This window comes from Bufo gargarizans, chromosome 1 (genome assembly GCF_014858855.1).
Source record: "Bufo gargarizans isolate SCDJY-AF-19 chromosome 1, ASM1485885v1, whole genome shotgun sequence".
Taxonomy (NCBI): Eukaryota; Metazoa; Chordata; class Amphibia; order Anura; family Bufonidae; genus Bufo; species Bufo gargarizans.
This window is the reverse complement of record NC_058080.1, coordinates 559940196-559953294: the sequence shown is the minus strand read 5'-3', so window position 1 is coordinate 559953294 and position 13099 is coordinate 559940196. Positions and strand designations below refer to the sequence as shown.

Below are 13099 nucleotides of genomic sequence, written 5' to 3'. Positions count from 1 at the left end.
CACACTTATATATGGAAGAAAAATTGCAGTTTTCTCAAAAAAATACAGGCCTAATTTAATAAAAATCGGCAGCTGAAATTGTCCTGCAGAGGTGAAATCTACAGCAAATTGGTAGCAGGGTATATCCATGTGGGTAGGTTTTCCGCAGCAGAATTTCTGATGGCCTAATTGCGTTATTGAAGTCACCAATCAATCTGCAATTCTGACTAGGATGAACCACACATTTTTATGACACTTAAAGGAATTGTACATGACTAGAAAAAAATGGCTGCTTTCTTCCAAAAACAAGGTACCACTTGAAACCGAAACACAGTTTGGTAAAAGGTTTTTAACAGTAGAAACTAATTTCTGAAGTTATTACCCGAAGTCGTCGCAAAGTAGCTTTGGCTCATAGGAGCCAATACATTCTAATACTGTACAGAGCGCTCGCTCCGTACAGTATTCTAACGAAGTTTTATGCCAATCGACTTTGGATGTTTCATTCAAAGTCGATTCCCTCATCCCTAAGGCCACGGACGTGTGCACCTCGTGGTCGTGCTGCGGAGCGCAAAATGCAGGCCGCAATGCATAAACACAGTCTGTGGGGCAGCCGCAGGGGATCACGGATCAATTCACTTTAATGGGTCCACCATCTGGCCGTTCCGCAAAAAGATAGGACATGTTCTATCTTTTTGCGGAACAGAAGTATGGGACGAAACCCCATGGAAGCACTCCGTAGTGCTTCCTTGGGGTTCTGTTCCGTGCTTCCATTCCGCATCTCTGGATTTGCGGACCCATACAAATATAGTATCACCATAAGTATACTGACCCAGAGAATGAAGGGCACTTTGGCAGAATTGCATTTTTACCAGCTTTCCACTACATCTTATGCAATATTAAATGTTGGCATCACAATATTAAACTAATCCAGCAAAAGCCCTCATATAGTTATGTTAGCAGAAAAATGAAAAAGGCAGGGAGTAAAAAAATGGAAATGCGAAAACAGAAAATCGCCATGTCAGGAAGGGGTTAACATGTCAGATAATGTGAACGTTTTTCTATGATGATAGAAAATTTTGTGTACATATGGAATTGTGTGTGGTGTACCAAGGATGAAACCTTTGGATTTATGTACACTTTAAAGAGGAACTTTCACCGATTATGACACTGTGAACTAAGAATACAGACATGGAGAGCGGCGCCCGGGGATCTCACTGCACTTACTATTATCCCTGGGCGCCGCTCCGTTCTCCCGCTATGCCCTCCGGTATCTCCGGCCACTAAGTTATAGTAGGCGGGGATTTCAGTCACTAAGTAATAGTAGGCGGAGTCTGCTCTAACGCGCTGGCCAATCGCAGCGCAGAGCTCACAGCCTGGGAGGTTATTTTCTCCCAGGCTGTGAGCTCTGCGCTGTGATTGGCCAGCGCTACCGAAGAACAAGGGCAGACTCCGCGTACCATAACTTTGTGACCGGAGATACCGGAAGGTAAAGCAGGAGAACGGAGCGGGGCCCAGGGATAATAGTAAGTGCAGTGAGATCCCCGGGCGCCGCTCTCCATGTCTGTATAGTTCACAGTGTCATAATCGGTGAAAGGTCCTCTTTAAGACGCAGCAGAAAAATTAGAGATTATGAGAACACATTGAGAGAAGACATTAGATACGCATCGTTAAACTAGTACCACCGCTCCTCCTCATCCTATTACTTTTACTGGTTTACACATATAATTACTCACCAACTTTTTCTTCTCCTTGTCCCTTCTTGTCTTTTCAGCCTTGGTTTCAGTGTGCAAATCCTCCTGGAGAGTGACAGCATGATCATTGCTCCTCTCCTGGAACAGAATGTCAGGACAGTCAGATCCAACAAAGACAAATGACACAATACAGTAGAAATGTCAAAATCTAGAAAAAGGAGTGAAACATTATTTTGTTATTTGGATACAATGTAAAACATAATAGAGAAGAGTATAAAAACCGACAGTAACGTGTTACTAAGCAAGGGCTAAAAATAAGCAAAATCAATACAACAGAGACTACAGAAACATTAAAGTATCATGACCTATGAGCAGAACCAGAGTCATATCAGTATTGTATTCTGCTGTGTCAGGGTTCTGTTATCTCCAGATGGAATAGATCCGATTCTGTACATTCCCAGAACCTTAGACTAATTATCTCCATATCATTGTGAAGTTTATTCCTTGGTGACTGGTGAATCATTCCGCCTTCCAATCACATAACCTTATGCGTCTTTTAATCTTTCCTCCCACCAGCTCTCTGACAACGACCAACTATGTCCGCTATATCCAGTAGTTCTGTATGGAGACTATAATGGCTCAGACTACCTATCCGTTTTCCGGTCTGAAAATTGTGGATCCGCAAAACAAGGATACCGGCCATGTGCGTTTCGTATCTTGCGGAATGGAAAGGACAGCCCTATGATTGAAATGCCTATTCTTGTCCACAAAAACAGACAAGAATAGGGCATGCTCTATCTTTTTTTACGGTGCCGCGGGACTGAAGTACAGCTTTTGCAGCCCCATTTAAAATGAATGCGAACACAGATATACAGTAGTATGAATGAGTCCTTATTAAGACAAATTAAAAACATACCTTTTTGGTGTCCTCTGTATGATAGGTACCTTGTCCCATTTAGTGTTGAGAAAAATGTAACTCTAAGAAGTCAGTGAAGGGTAAAAAGGGAGAACAGCGGATGAAGATATGACATCAGTATTTTTATAATGACTTAAGAAAACCTCCAAACTCCATGGATAAAAAACAGGGCTCCAGATCTGTCCCATGCTCCGCAAGTATTGGAAGCCAATGATCATCGGTTTAGATAGTGGCCATTAGACCTTGCTGAAGACACTTTCATGAAGACTCCAGGTGGAATGATAGGTCCCTGTGTCCCAGGTTGACTTTGCAGGCACCATATAAAGAAGTTTATTCTTTTCTTTCAAAGAATTTCCTTAAAAAATAAAGGGGTCATATCCTTTAAGAAAACAAGTATCTCTCTGACAAACAGCACGGTGAGGACAGTGTCTGTAACTGCCAAGGACATGAAGGACTGAAGAACTGGAGTCTGTGCGCCTCCGAACGTTGCACTCAGAAGCCTGGATGTGCAGGTAGTGAAGCAGGTCCTTCTCTGGTCATCAGCTGCAGTATGAAGCGTTCTTATTCACACACTCAAAAAGGAAAAATCAGTACAATATAAAGACTGGGCTTAATCCCAAGAGCAGAAAAGAGTTGATCTCTCTTTTTCAGCTCCAACAAAAGCATCATAGCAGATGGAGGAGCCACAGACTCTGCATGCGTAGCTACTGGGGAATGGACTCAGCACTGCTGTATTCTTTGTATATACCTGATGAGTAAAGCGTGCAGCATCAATGAACCAAGCTTGCTGATGCTTGTGGACGTGGGTGGGAGCACACTTGCTGATAACCATCTGCAGATCTTATTCAGTGTATCGCCTACAGTTATCACAGTAGGAGGAAGGCTCCTAATAATAAGAAGGGGACATAGGATCAAGATAGACCGACAGGCAGACATTACAAGAATATATTACCACTTCTCCTGAAATGCACTGATTTCAAGCATAAAGTACCCATGGGTTGTCTGATAGCTGCCTCCTGGTAGGCAAACCTCTACTTAAAGGGGTTGTCTCACTTCAGCAAATGGCATTTATTTGTTATTTATTTTTTCTCTGTCTGGGGTCAGTTTTCAGACCATCTGTGGCTACTTTATTCTAGATTCTTATAGCAAGTATGGCAAGTTTCTTATGAGGGGAACCAAATTTTGACACAAGGTCATCTGAGGCATGAGAAGTAGTCACAGAAAAAGAATACGCACTGGGCTTCCTTATCGATTTAATCGATTTGCACATGCAAATAGAGATATTATGGTTAGCTCCTGCTCACCCCAATTCTCTCTTATGGTCAAGCCCTTATGACCCTTTCAGTGCCGGGGTACTTCTTGGTCCTATGGCGCTGACCAGATCCATATGGCAGACCTGTAGCAGAAAGTTTCCATTGGCTTCACCACATTCCTGCATGACATTTTTTGTGTCATCCATTCCTTCCAGATAGTCTTTCTGGATCTGTTAGCAGACCATGGTTTTAACGAAGGATTTTTTATTTTGCAGACGTGATTGACCCGGTGGCAAGGGGGATGTTGTCTTTTTCTTCACTTTAAACTAAATTTGATCTCCCCTTGACAGCTAATTTTTTTTTACACCCAGGTTAGGCATTTTCCCCAGATGTTTTTTTCAGGATTAGTGGTCTCTCTTCCGATGGCGTTCGAAAGCCTTTGCAGAAGAAGACCCTCCTGAAAGGGGTGTAGTAGCCCAGAGGGGAGAATCGTGGATGGTCAGTATGTCCCGCTGAGAATGTATGCCTCCGTGATATAATTCCCGGAAATAAGTATACCAGTAACATTAGGTTGCTGGGAGGTTTTCATTAAAGTGGATTTTGGGTCCGGGTTTTAGGAGTGACCAGAGAGCCTGGGTGGGACAGGTCACTCCAGTACTCCATCCAGGGTTTTCCTACTGTGTAGTTAAAAAGGATGTGGGAATCTCAGCTGAGGAGATCACAAGTCTGCACAGGCTAACTGAAAGCTGAACAAGCTAAGAGGGAGGATTTGGTCTCTGAAAGACCCCAGAGAGTGGTGAGATCATATTGTTGTTTTCTGATTTGGACTGAACACAAAATGTGGGACTTTATGTTATGCAATATTTGTGGGCTGAAGAAAGCTTAAAGCTAAAGTTTGGACATGTTTACTGCTGTTTTCTGAAATAAACACTGCCTGTGGTGAAGAGTGAACTGACACGCGTATATGTGTGCACAGTGACGGAGTTAAAACCCCCACAATTGGTGTCGGATGTGGGCACAACGCTCCTAGAAATCACCGGCAGTTGTAAGAGGTATTGGAGTGTCCTGGGGCTATATCAGGGTCTCTATTAGCGGTGATGTTAGGTGAGGAGGACGAGGAATTAACCCCTGAGACCGATGTCCTGGATCTTGAGGTGTCTCGGGACAATTTTGGAGAGGCACAGTCAGGGATCTTACCTTAAAAGGTGCCCGGGAGAATGTATCAGTTCTGAATGGGGTTGCCCAAAGTCCAGGGGCTGATAATCAGTTTCCCCACTTCGCCATGAACAATGATATGTTGTATAGAGTGACCAAAAGGGGGGATGAAGTAGTTGAACAACTGCTGGTACCCAGTCCTTATCGACAAGTGGTATTAAGAATGGCCCACTCGCATGTTTTAGGGGGGCACTTGGGGGCAGCTAAAACCCAAGAACGCATTCTGCAGCGATTTTATTGGCCGGGGTGTTATAAGGAAATAGCTGACTATTGACAGTCGCGTCCCACCTGCCAGGTATCAGCTCCTGTCCCTCATTTCAAAAGTCCTTTGGTCCCTATGCCAATCATTGAAGTTCCATTTGAACGGATTGCAATGGACCTCGTAGGAGCCCTAGTGAAGTCAGCTAGAGGTCATCAGTATATTTTGGTGGTAGTAGACTATGCCACCAGATACCCGGAAGCAGTCCCTTTAAGAAATACCTCGTCAAAAAACATTGCGAGAGAGTTGTTCCAGATGTTTGCCAGAACTGGTATACCAAAAGAGATAACTGATCAGGGAACACCGTTCATGTCTAAAGTCATGAAAGAGTTATGTCGGATGTTAGAAATTAAACAACTGCGAACATCAGTATATCATCCGCAGACAGACGGTCTAGTAGAACATTTCAATAAAACACTTAAGAGTATGTTAAAAAAGGTGGTAGAGAAGGATGGTCGTGATTGGGACTGTCTGCTACCGTACCTACTTTTCTCTATTAGAGAGGTTCCTCAAATCTCCACTGGGTTTTCACCTTTTGAATTATTATATGCTCGGCACCCTCGGGGGTTACTAGATGTGGCAAAGGAAACCTGGGAAAATGAGACTACCCCATATAAAAGTGTAGTGGAACACATTTCACAAATGCAAGAGAGGATATCTAAGGTCATGCCCATAGCAAAAGAACATCTTCTGAGGGCTCAAGATAACCAAGCTCGAGTGTATAACAGGGCAGCCAAGGTTAGGCAGTTCAGTCCAGGGGACCGAGTGTTAGTTTTGGTACCCACGGTGGAAAGAAAATTCCTAGCTAAGTGGCAGGGGCCTTATGAGGTGGTTGAGAAAGTTGGGGAAGTTAACTACAAAGTTCACCAGCCTGGGAGAAGAAAACCTATCCAGTTGTATCATGTGAACTTGTTAAAACCGTGGAAAGATCGAAACTCCCTGGAAATGACCTGTTTGGTGGTAAAAGGCTAAAAGTAACAGTCAGGATGTCACAATTGCGGAGACCCTCTCCAAATCCCAAAAACAGCAATGCAAGGAACTGCTACAACAGAATAGAGATTTGTTCTCAAATTTGCCACGTCTCACTAATTGTATTGAGCATGAGATTCGAACAAAACCACATGTTCGGGTAAACATAAAACCCTATAGAATCCCTGAGGCTTGTAAGGAAGTAATATCACAAGAGATCAAAAGGATGTTAGAGCTAGGAGTGATTGAGGAGTCCCGAAGTGAGTGGTCCAGTCCAATAGTTTTGGTACCAAAACCAACTGGGGAATGGCGGTTCTGTAATGATTACAGAAAACTCAATGAGGCTTCGGAGTTCGATGCCTACCCTATGCCAAGAGTAGACAAACTCATTGAGAGGTTAGGTCCAGTGCGGTATATTACTACGTTAGACCTAACAAAAGGGTATTGGCAGATCCCTCTATCAAAGGATGCTAAAGAAAAGACTGCCTTTTCCACACCTGAAGGGTGTTACCAATATGTAAGGATGCCATTCGGTTTACAAGGTGCCCTAGCTACATTTCAAAGGGCTATGGACAGGATCTTAGGCCCTCACACAAAGTATGCAGCTGCATACCTGGACGATATCGTCATCTTTAGCCCAGATTGGGAGAGTCACCTGGGTAAAGTTCAAGCCATACTAGATTGCCCAAGAACAGCCGGATTCACCATAAACCCCCAAAAATGTGCCATGGGTATGGAAGAGGCCAGATATCTCGGGTATGTAGTAGGGAGAGGTCTGATTAAACCCCAGATTAACAAAGTGGAAGCAATTCAAACCTGGCCACGTCCACTTACAAAAAAACAGATAAAAGCTTTCTTGGCAATAGTGGGCTATTGCAGACGCTTTGTACCGAATTTTGCTACAATAGCTGCCCCGCTAACGGTGCTTACAAAAGGTACAAAGTCAGTCATGGCTAGATGGACCCCGAAAGCAGAACAGGCATTTAATGAGCTTAAGCTACGGTTGTGCCAGTATTAGTGGCCCCAGATTTTAGTAAGGAGTTCATAGTGCAGACGGATGCCTCAGAGGTAGGTCTAGGCGCTGTGATGTCCCAAGAAGTTAGGGGGGAAGAACACCCAGTGTTATACCTGAGCCGAAAACTTACCCCTGCGAAAAAAAAATATTCTATTGTGGAAAAAATGTTTGGTGATAAAGTAGGCACTGGACTCCCTTAGATATTATCTACTGGGTAGGAGGTTCAGATTAGTTTCAGATCATGCACCACTAAAGTGGATGTCTGAGAAAAAAGGGAGTAATGCCAGAGTAACAAGTTTTTATATAGAACACAGGCCCGGGAAGTTGCATGAGAATGCCAACGCCTTATGAAGGGTACATTGTTTGATGGTAACAGGTGCTCAGTCCCTCGGCTTTAGGCAGAGGGGGAGGGTATGTAGTAGCCCAGAGGGGAGAATCGTGGATGGTCAGTACGTCTCGCTGAGAATGTATGCCTCAGTGATATAATTCCCGGAAATAAGTATACCAGTAACATTAGGTTGCTGGGAGGTTTTCATTAAAGTGGATTTTGGGTCCGGGTTTTAGGAGTGACCAGAGAGCTTGGGTGGGACAGGTCACTCCCGTACTCCATCCAGGGTTTTCCTACTGTGTAGTTAAAAAGGATGTGGGAATCTCAGCTGAGGAGATCACAAGTCTGCACAGGCTAACTGAAAGCTGAACAAGCTAAGGCCTCTTTCACACTTGCGTTGTCCGGATCCGGCGTGTACTCCACTTGCCGGAATTACACGCCGGATCCGGAAAAACGCAAGTGTACTGAAAGCATTTGAAGACGGATCCGTCTTCAAAATGCTTTCAGTGTTACTATGGCACCCAGGACGCTTTTAAAGTCCTGGTTGCCATAGTAGGAGCGGGGAGCGGGGGAGCGGTATACTTACAGTCCGCGCGGCTCCTGGGGCGCTCCAGAGTGACGTCAGAGCGCCCCATGCACATGGATCATGTCATCCATGCGCTTGGGGCGCCCTGACGTCACTCTGGAGCGCCCCGGGAGCCGCACGGATGGTAAGTATACCGCTCCCCCGCTCCCTACTACACTTACCATGGCTGCCAGGACTTTAGCGTCCCGGCAGCCATGGTAACCATTGAGAAAAAGCTAAACGTCGCATCCGGCAATGCCCCGAAACGACGTTTAGCTTAAGGCCGGATCCGGATCAATGCCTTTCAATGGGCATTCATTCCGGATCCGGCCTTGCGGCAAGTGTTCCGGAATGCTGCGCTATTTGATGCGGCCAAAAAACGTTCCGTTCCGGAACGGAAGACATCCTGATGCATCCTGAAGGACGGACTGTCCATTCAGAATGCATTAGGATAATCCTGATCAGTATTCTTCCGGCATAGAGCCCCGACGACGGAACTCTATGCCGGAAGAAAAGAACGCAGATGTGAAAGAGCCCTAAGAGGGAGGATTTGGTCTGTGAAAGACACCAGAGAGTGGTGAGATCATATTGTTGTTTTCTGATTTGGACTGAACACAAAATGTGGGACTTTATGTTATGCAATATTTGTGGGCTGAAGAAAGCTTAAAGCTAAAGTTTGGACATGTTTACTGCTGTTTTCTGAAATAAACACTGCCTGTGGTGAAGAGTGAACTGACACGCGTGTATGTGTGCACAGTGATGGAGTTAAAACCCCCACAGGGGTTATATGCATAAAAAATATGCTATACTTTTGGTACCTCTTTGGGAATGGATGCCCCGCCACTCTTATATGGTTCACCAGGAGGACTCTGCCCGACAGCACCTGGTGCCTCATATGGAGGAGTGCGGCAAAGTTATCCTTCTCAGTCTTAGAAAAAGAAAACCTTGATATTTTGGTATTGTATTCCTAATCTCCTCCTTAGGATGAATCCAGCAGTTTCGGGGCTGTGCTGGAGGTGTGGAAGATCTAGGGGGACACTTCCTCATATCTTTTGGGAATGCGGGCTCATCCTTGCTTTTTGGCACGATGTTCAATTGATCCTATGTGACCTCTTAGGATGTGATTTTCCCCTGGAGCCCCTCTCCTACCTGCTGAATATTACACCTACACCCATGCAGAAACACAAGCTCCACTTGTTCTTGCTGGTGATGACGCCGGCTTGTTGCCTCATAGCCAAGTACTGGAAACGCTCTGAGCCACCGCAGATCTCTGATCTGTACGCCAGGGTATCTGAGGTCAGGACTATGGAGTGAACAAAAGAGAGAACTCCCACCAGCTTCTATAGCAGTATAAAGCCTCCATGCACAAGACTCTGCTCCATTTGCGTGTGACATGCAGTAAACAGTTCATCCAGCACTGAAGGGTTAAAAAGTATTTTCACCTTTATTGAGAATGCATGTTAAAAACATTCCAGGGCATACTGCTTTGCCGTAATCCGTCAACGCTTTTTAACTGTTACACAGTCTTACTCATGACTACAGACTCAAGACTGTGTAACAGTTGAAACACGTTGATGGATTATGGCAAAGCGGTATGCCCTGGAATGTTTTTAACATGCATCCAGGACTATGGAGTACCTGACAGCAGTATTGCAGGATACCATATGGGATGTCTGGGATTCCTTCTGGCTAACTAGACTGTGACGTTGCACGGATATGGTTCTCTGCCTTAAGTCCTCCCCTTCTCCCTATTGTTCTTGTGTCTGTCTTGTTTGCATCTTTTTTTTATTTTATGTTCTTTATCCTTTATTTGCCTTTTCTTATCTATAGTAGGTGATCACCTGTGAATGTTTTCATGGGTTTTCTTTCTGATAATGATCCAATTCAGATGACTACAGTTATTATAAAAGGACGTGGCACGAGGAAAGACTTTGTTCAGTGCTTTATTTGTAAACTACTGATAATGGTCATTTCTCTATGTTGCTATTTGCTCTTGTTCGGCATCTTGTTTGTAACTTGATATACAAGATTTATCCATGCATGTCTGTGGTACTTTTATATCATTGTACAAAAATGTATTTCAATAAAAAACACAATTATAAAAAAAATATTACATACAACAATGAATGACTACAAATATGAAAACCTTATCCAAAGAATTAACCTCAAGATATAAAATTATTGTGACAGTTAGTGGTAAAGTTTTTGGAGCATTACATTAAAAATAAGATTGTCCCTAGAGGGTTGAGAATAACATTGACCCCAACAGAGAGAATACATAACGCTGATCTAACAACCAAATGGAAGAAGCAACGGGTAGGTCACTGAGGTTCATGCACATCTTTCTGGAAGAGGAGGAGTCCTCCTGGGAGAGCAAATAGAACGTTCATTCCGATAATCAGCCTGCAAATCGTGCTGTGTGAAACCACCATTACTCCTTCCTTAATAAGTCCCTTCCCAAAAATACTATTCCAGAGATCTTCTCTTTAGAAGCAGTGAAAAAGAGAGGGGTACTGGAAAAGGGTAATAAGAAAGAGGAAAGATCACAAGAGAGGGGGACAAGCTGGGCACACTCAGGGATTGATTAGAGGAGTACAGTGGAGCCCAGCCTCCAACTCTCAGCCAATACCATCTCTGAAAAACAAACAAACAGGTAGACTCAATTTAACAGCGAGTAATAGAACGAAAGTCATCAAACTTTTGTGCCATGTTCTATCTAAATAAGAAATTACTGACCCTGAATCTTGCCATAAATTAGATTGTAATCATAGTTTATAGTTTAATCTACAGCAAGATTCAGGGTCAGTAATCTCTGATTTAGATAGAACATGGCAATCCTATCTTATCCAGGCCCTACATTTCTTCAAGAGTTAAAGGGAATTCTTCTGGAGGCATTGGATAACATAATTATTAGTAAGGAGGAGTTCAATTTTCTTTTTAAGACTTTTGCAGTTACGGCCATGTTTTATGCCTTACCAAGGGGAAACATAAGGGGCTGAAACACTTGAAAGGTAGGCCTATTGTATCTGGTATTGGCAGTATTAAATCAAAATCTGGGGTTTTATCTGGATGAGATATTGCATCCGTTTGTGCAGGCTCTACAGTTATATATCAGAGATACAGTCAGGTCCATACATATTGGGACATCAACACAATTCTATCATTTTTGGCTCTATACACCACCACAATGGATTTGAGATTAAACAAACACGATAGGCTTTAACTGCAGACTGTCAGCTTTAATTTGAGGGTATTTACATCCAAATCAGGTGAACGGTGTGGGAATTACAACAGTTTGCATATGTGCCTCCCACTTGTTAAGGGACCAAAAGTAATGGGACAATTGGCTTCTCAGCTGTTCCATGGCCAAGTGTGTGTTATTCCCTCATTATTTCAATTACAATGAGCAGATAAAAGGTCCAGAGTTCATTTCAAGTGTGCCATTTGCATTTGGAATCTGTTGCTGTCAACTCTCAAGATGAGATCCAAAGAGCTGTCACTATCAGTAAGGCAAGCTGAAGAAACAAAACAAACCCATGAGAGAGATAGCAAAAACATTAGGCATGGCCAAAACAACTGTTTGGAACATTCTTAAAAAGAAGAAACGCACAGGTGAGCTCAGCAACACCAAAAGACCACGGAAAACAACTGTGGTGGATGACCGAATAATTCTTTCCCTGGTGAAGAAAACCCTTCACAACAGTTGGCCAGATCAAGAACACTCTCCAGGAGGTAGGCGTATGTGTCAACAATCAAGAGAAGACTTCACCAGAGTGATTACAGAGGGTTCACCACAAGATTTAAACCATTGGTGAGCCTCAAAAACAGGAAGGCCAGATTAGAGTTTGCCAAACGACATCTAAAAAAGCCTTCACAGTTCTGGAACAACATCCTATAGACAGATGAGACCAAGATCAACTTGTACCAGAGTGATGGGAAGAGAAGAGTATGGAGAAGGAAAGGAACTGCTCATGATCCTAAGCATACCACCTCATCAGTGAAGCATGGTGGTGGTAGTGTCATGGCGTGGGCATGTATGGCTTCCAATGGAACTGGTTCTCTTGTATTTATTGATGACGTGACTGCTGATTTCGGGCAATATTATCTGCTCATATTCAGCCAAATGCTTCAGAACTCATTGGACGGCGCTTCACAGTGCAGATGGACAATGACCCAAAGCATACTGCAAAAGGAACCAAATAGTTTTTAAAGGGAAAGATGTGGAATGTTTTGCAATGGCCAAGTCAATCACCTAACCTGAATCCGATTGAGCATGCATTTCACTTGCTGAAGACAAAACTGAAGGGAAAATGCCCCAAGAACAAGCAGGAACTGAAGACAGTTGCAGTAGAGGCCTGGCAGAGCATCACCAGGGATGAAACCCAGCGTCTGGTGATGTCTATGCGTTCCAGACTTCAGGCTGTAATTGACTGCAAAGGATTTGCAACCAGGTATTAAAAAGTGAGTTTGATTTATGATTATTATTCTGTCCTATTACTTTTGGTTCCTTAACAAATGGGAGACACATATGCAAACTGTTGTAATTCCTAGACTGTTCATCTGATTTGGATGTAAATACCCTCAAATTAAAGCTGACAGTCTGCAGTTAAAGCACATCTTGTTTGTTTTATTTCAAATCCATTGTGGTGGTATAGAGAGCCAAAAATGTTATAATTGTTTCGATGTTCCAATATTAATGGACCTGACTGCATGTCTGACTTGTTGCTGAGAGATGGAAGGAATAACAGCACATTATTGGCATCAATTGACGTGTTGACTTTACATAGTTCCAACTGGGTGCATAGACATTTTTCTCCCCCATTACGAGGCGATAACAGATTTGGGTGAACAAGACATTCACACATTCAGAAGTGCATCGACGAATAAGGAAGTTGTTATCAGAGATTTT

The 13099-nt window shown here is 43.5% G+C and overlaps 1 protein-coding gene across 15 annotated transcripts in view; it reads right to left on the bottom strand.

The window, feature by feature from the left end:
• RIMBP2 (RIMS binding protein 2) overlaps window positions 1–13099 on the bottom strand; it is a 683237-nt gene that overhangs the window by 632234 nt on the left and 37904 nt on the right. For 14 of the 15 annotated variants that reach the window (XR_006387405.1, XR_006387406.1, XR_006387407.1 and 11 more), the window contains exons 1-2: window positions 2587–2704; window positions 1713–1808 (exon numbers count right to left, since the gene is read on the bottom strand). Coding sequence is in view for 12 of the 15 variants with exons in the window: in XM_044275637.1 (XP_044131572.1) it covers window positions 1713–1808; window positions 2587–2625 (135 nt within the window). In the remaining 3 variants the exon portion in view is untranslated. Of the gene's footprint in view, window positions 1–1712; window positions 1809–2586; window positions 2705–13099 lie in introns of those variants that run through there. The other variant, XM_044275630.1, reaches the window with a different exon arrangement.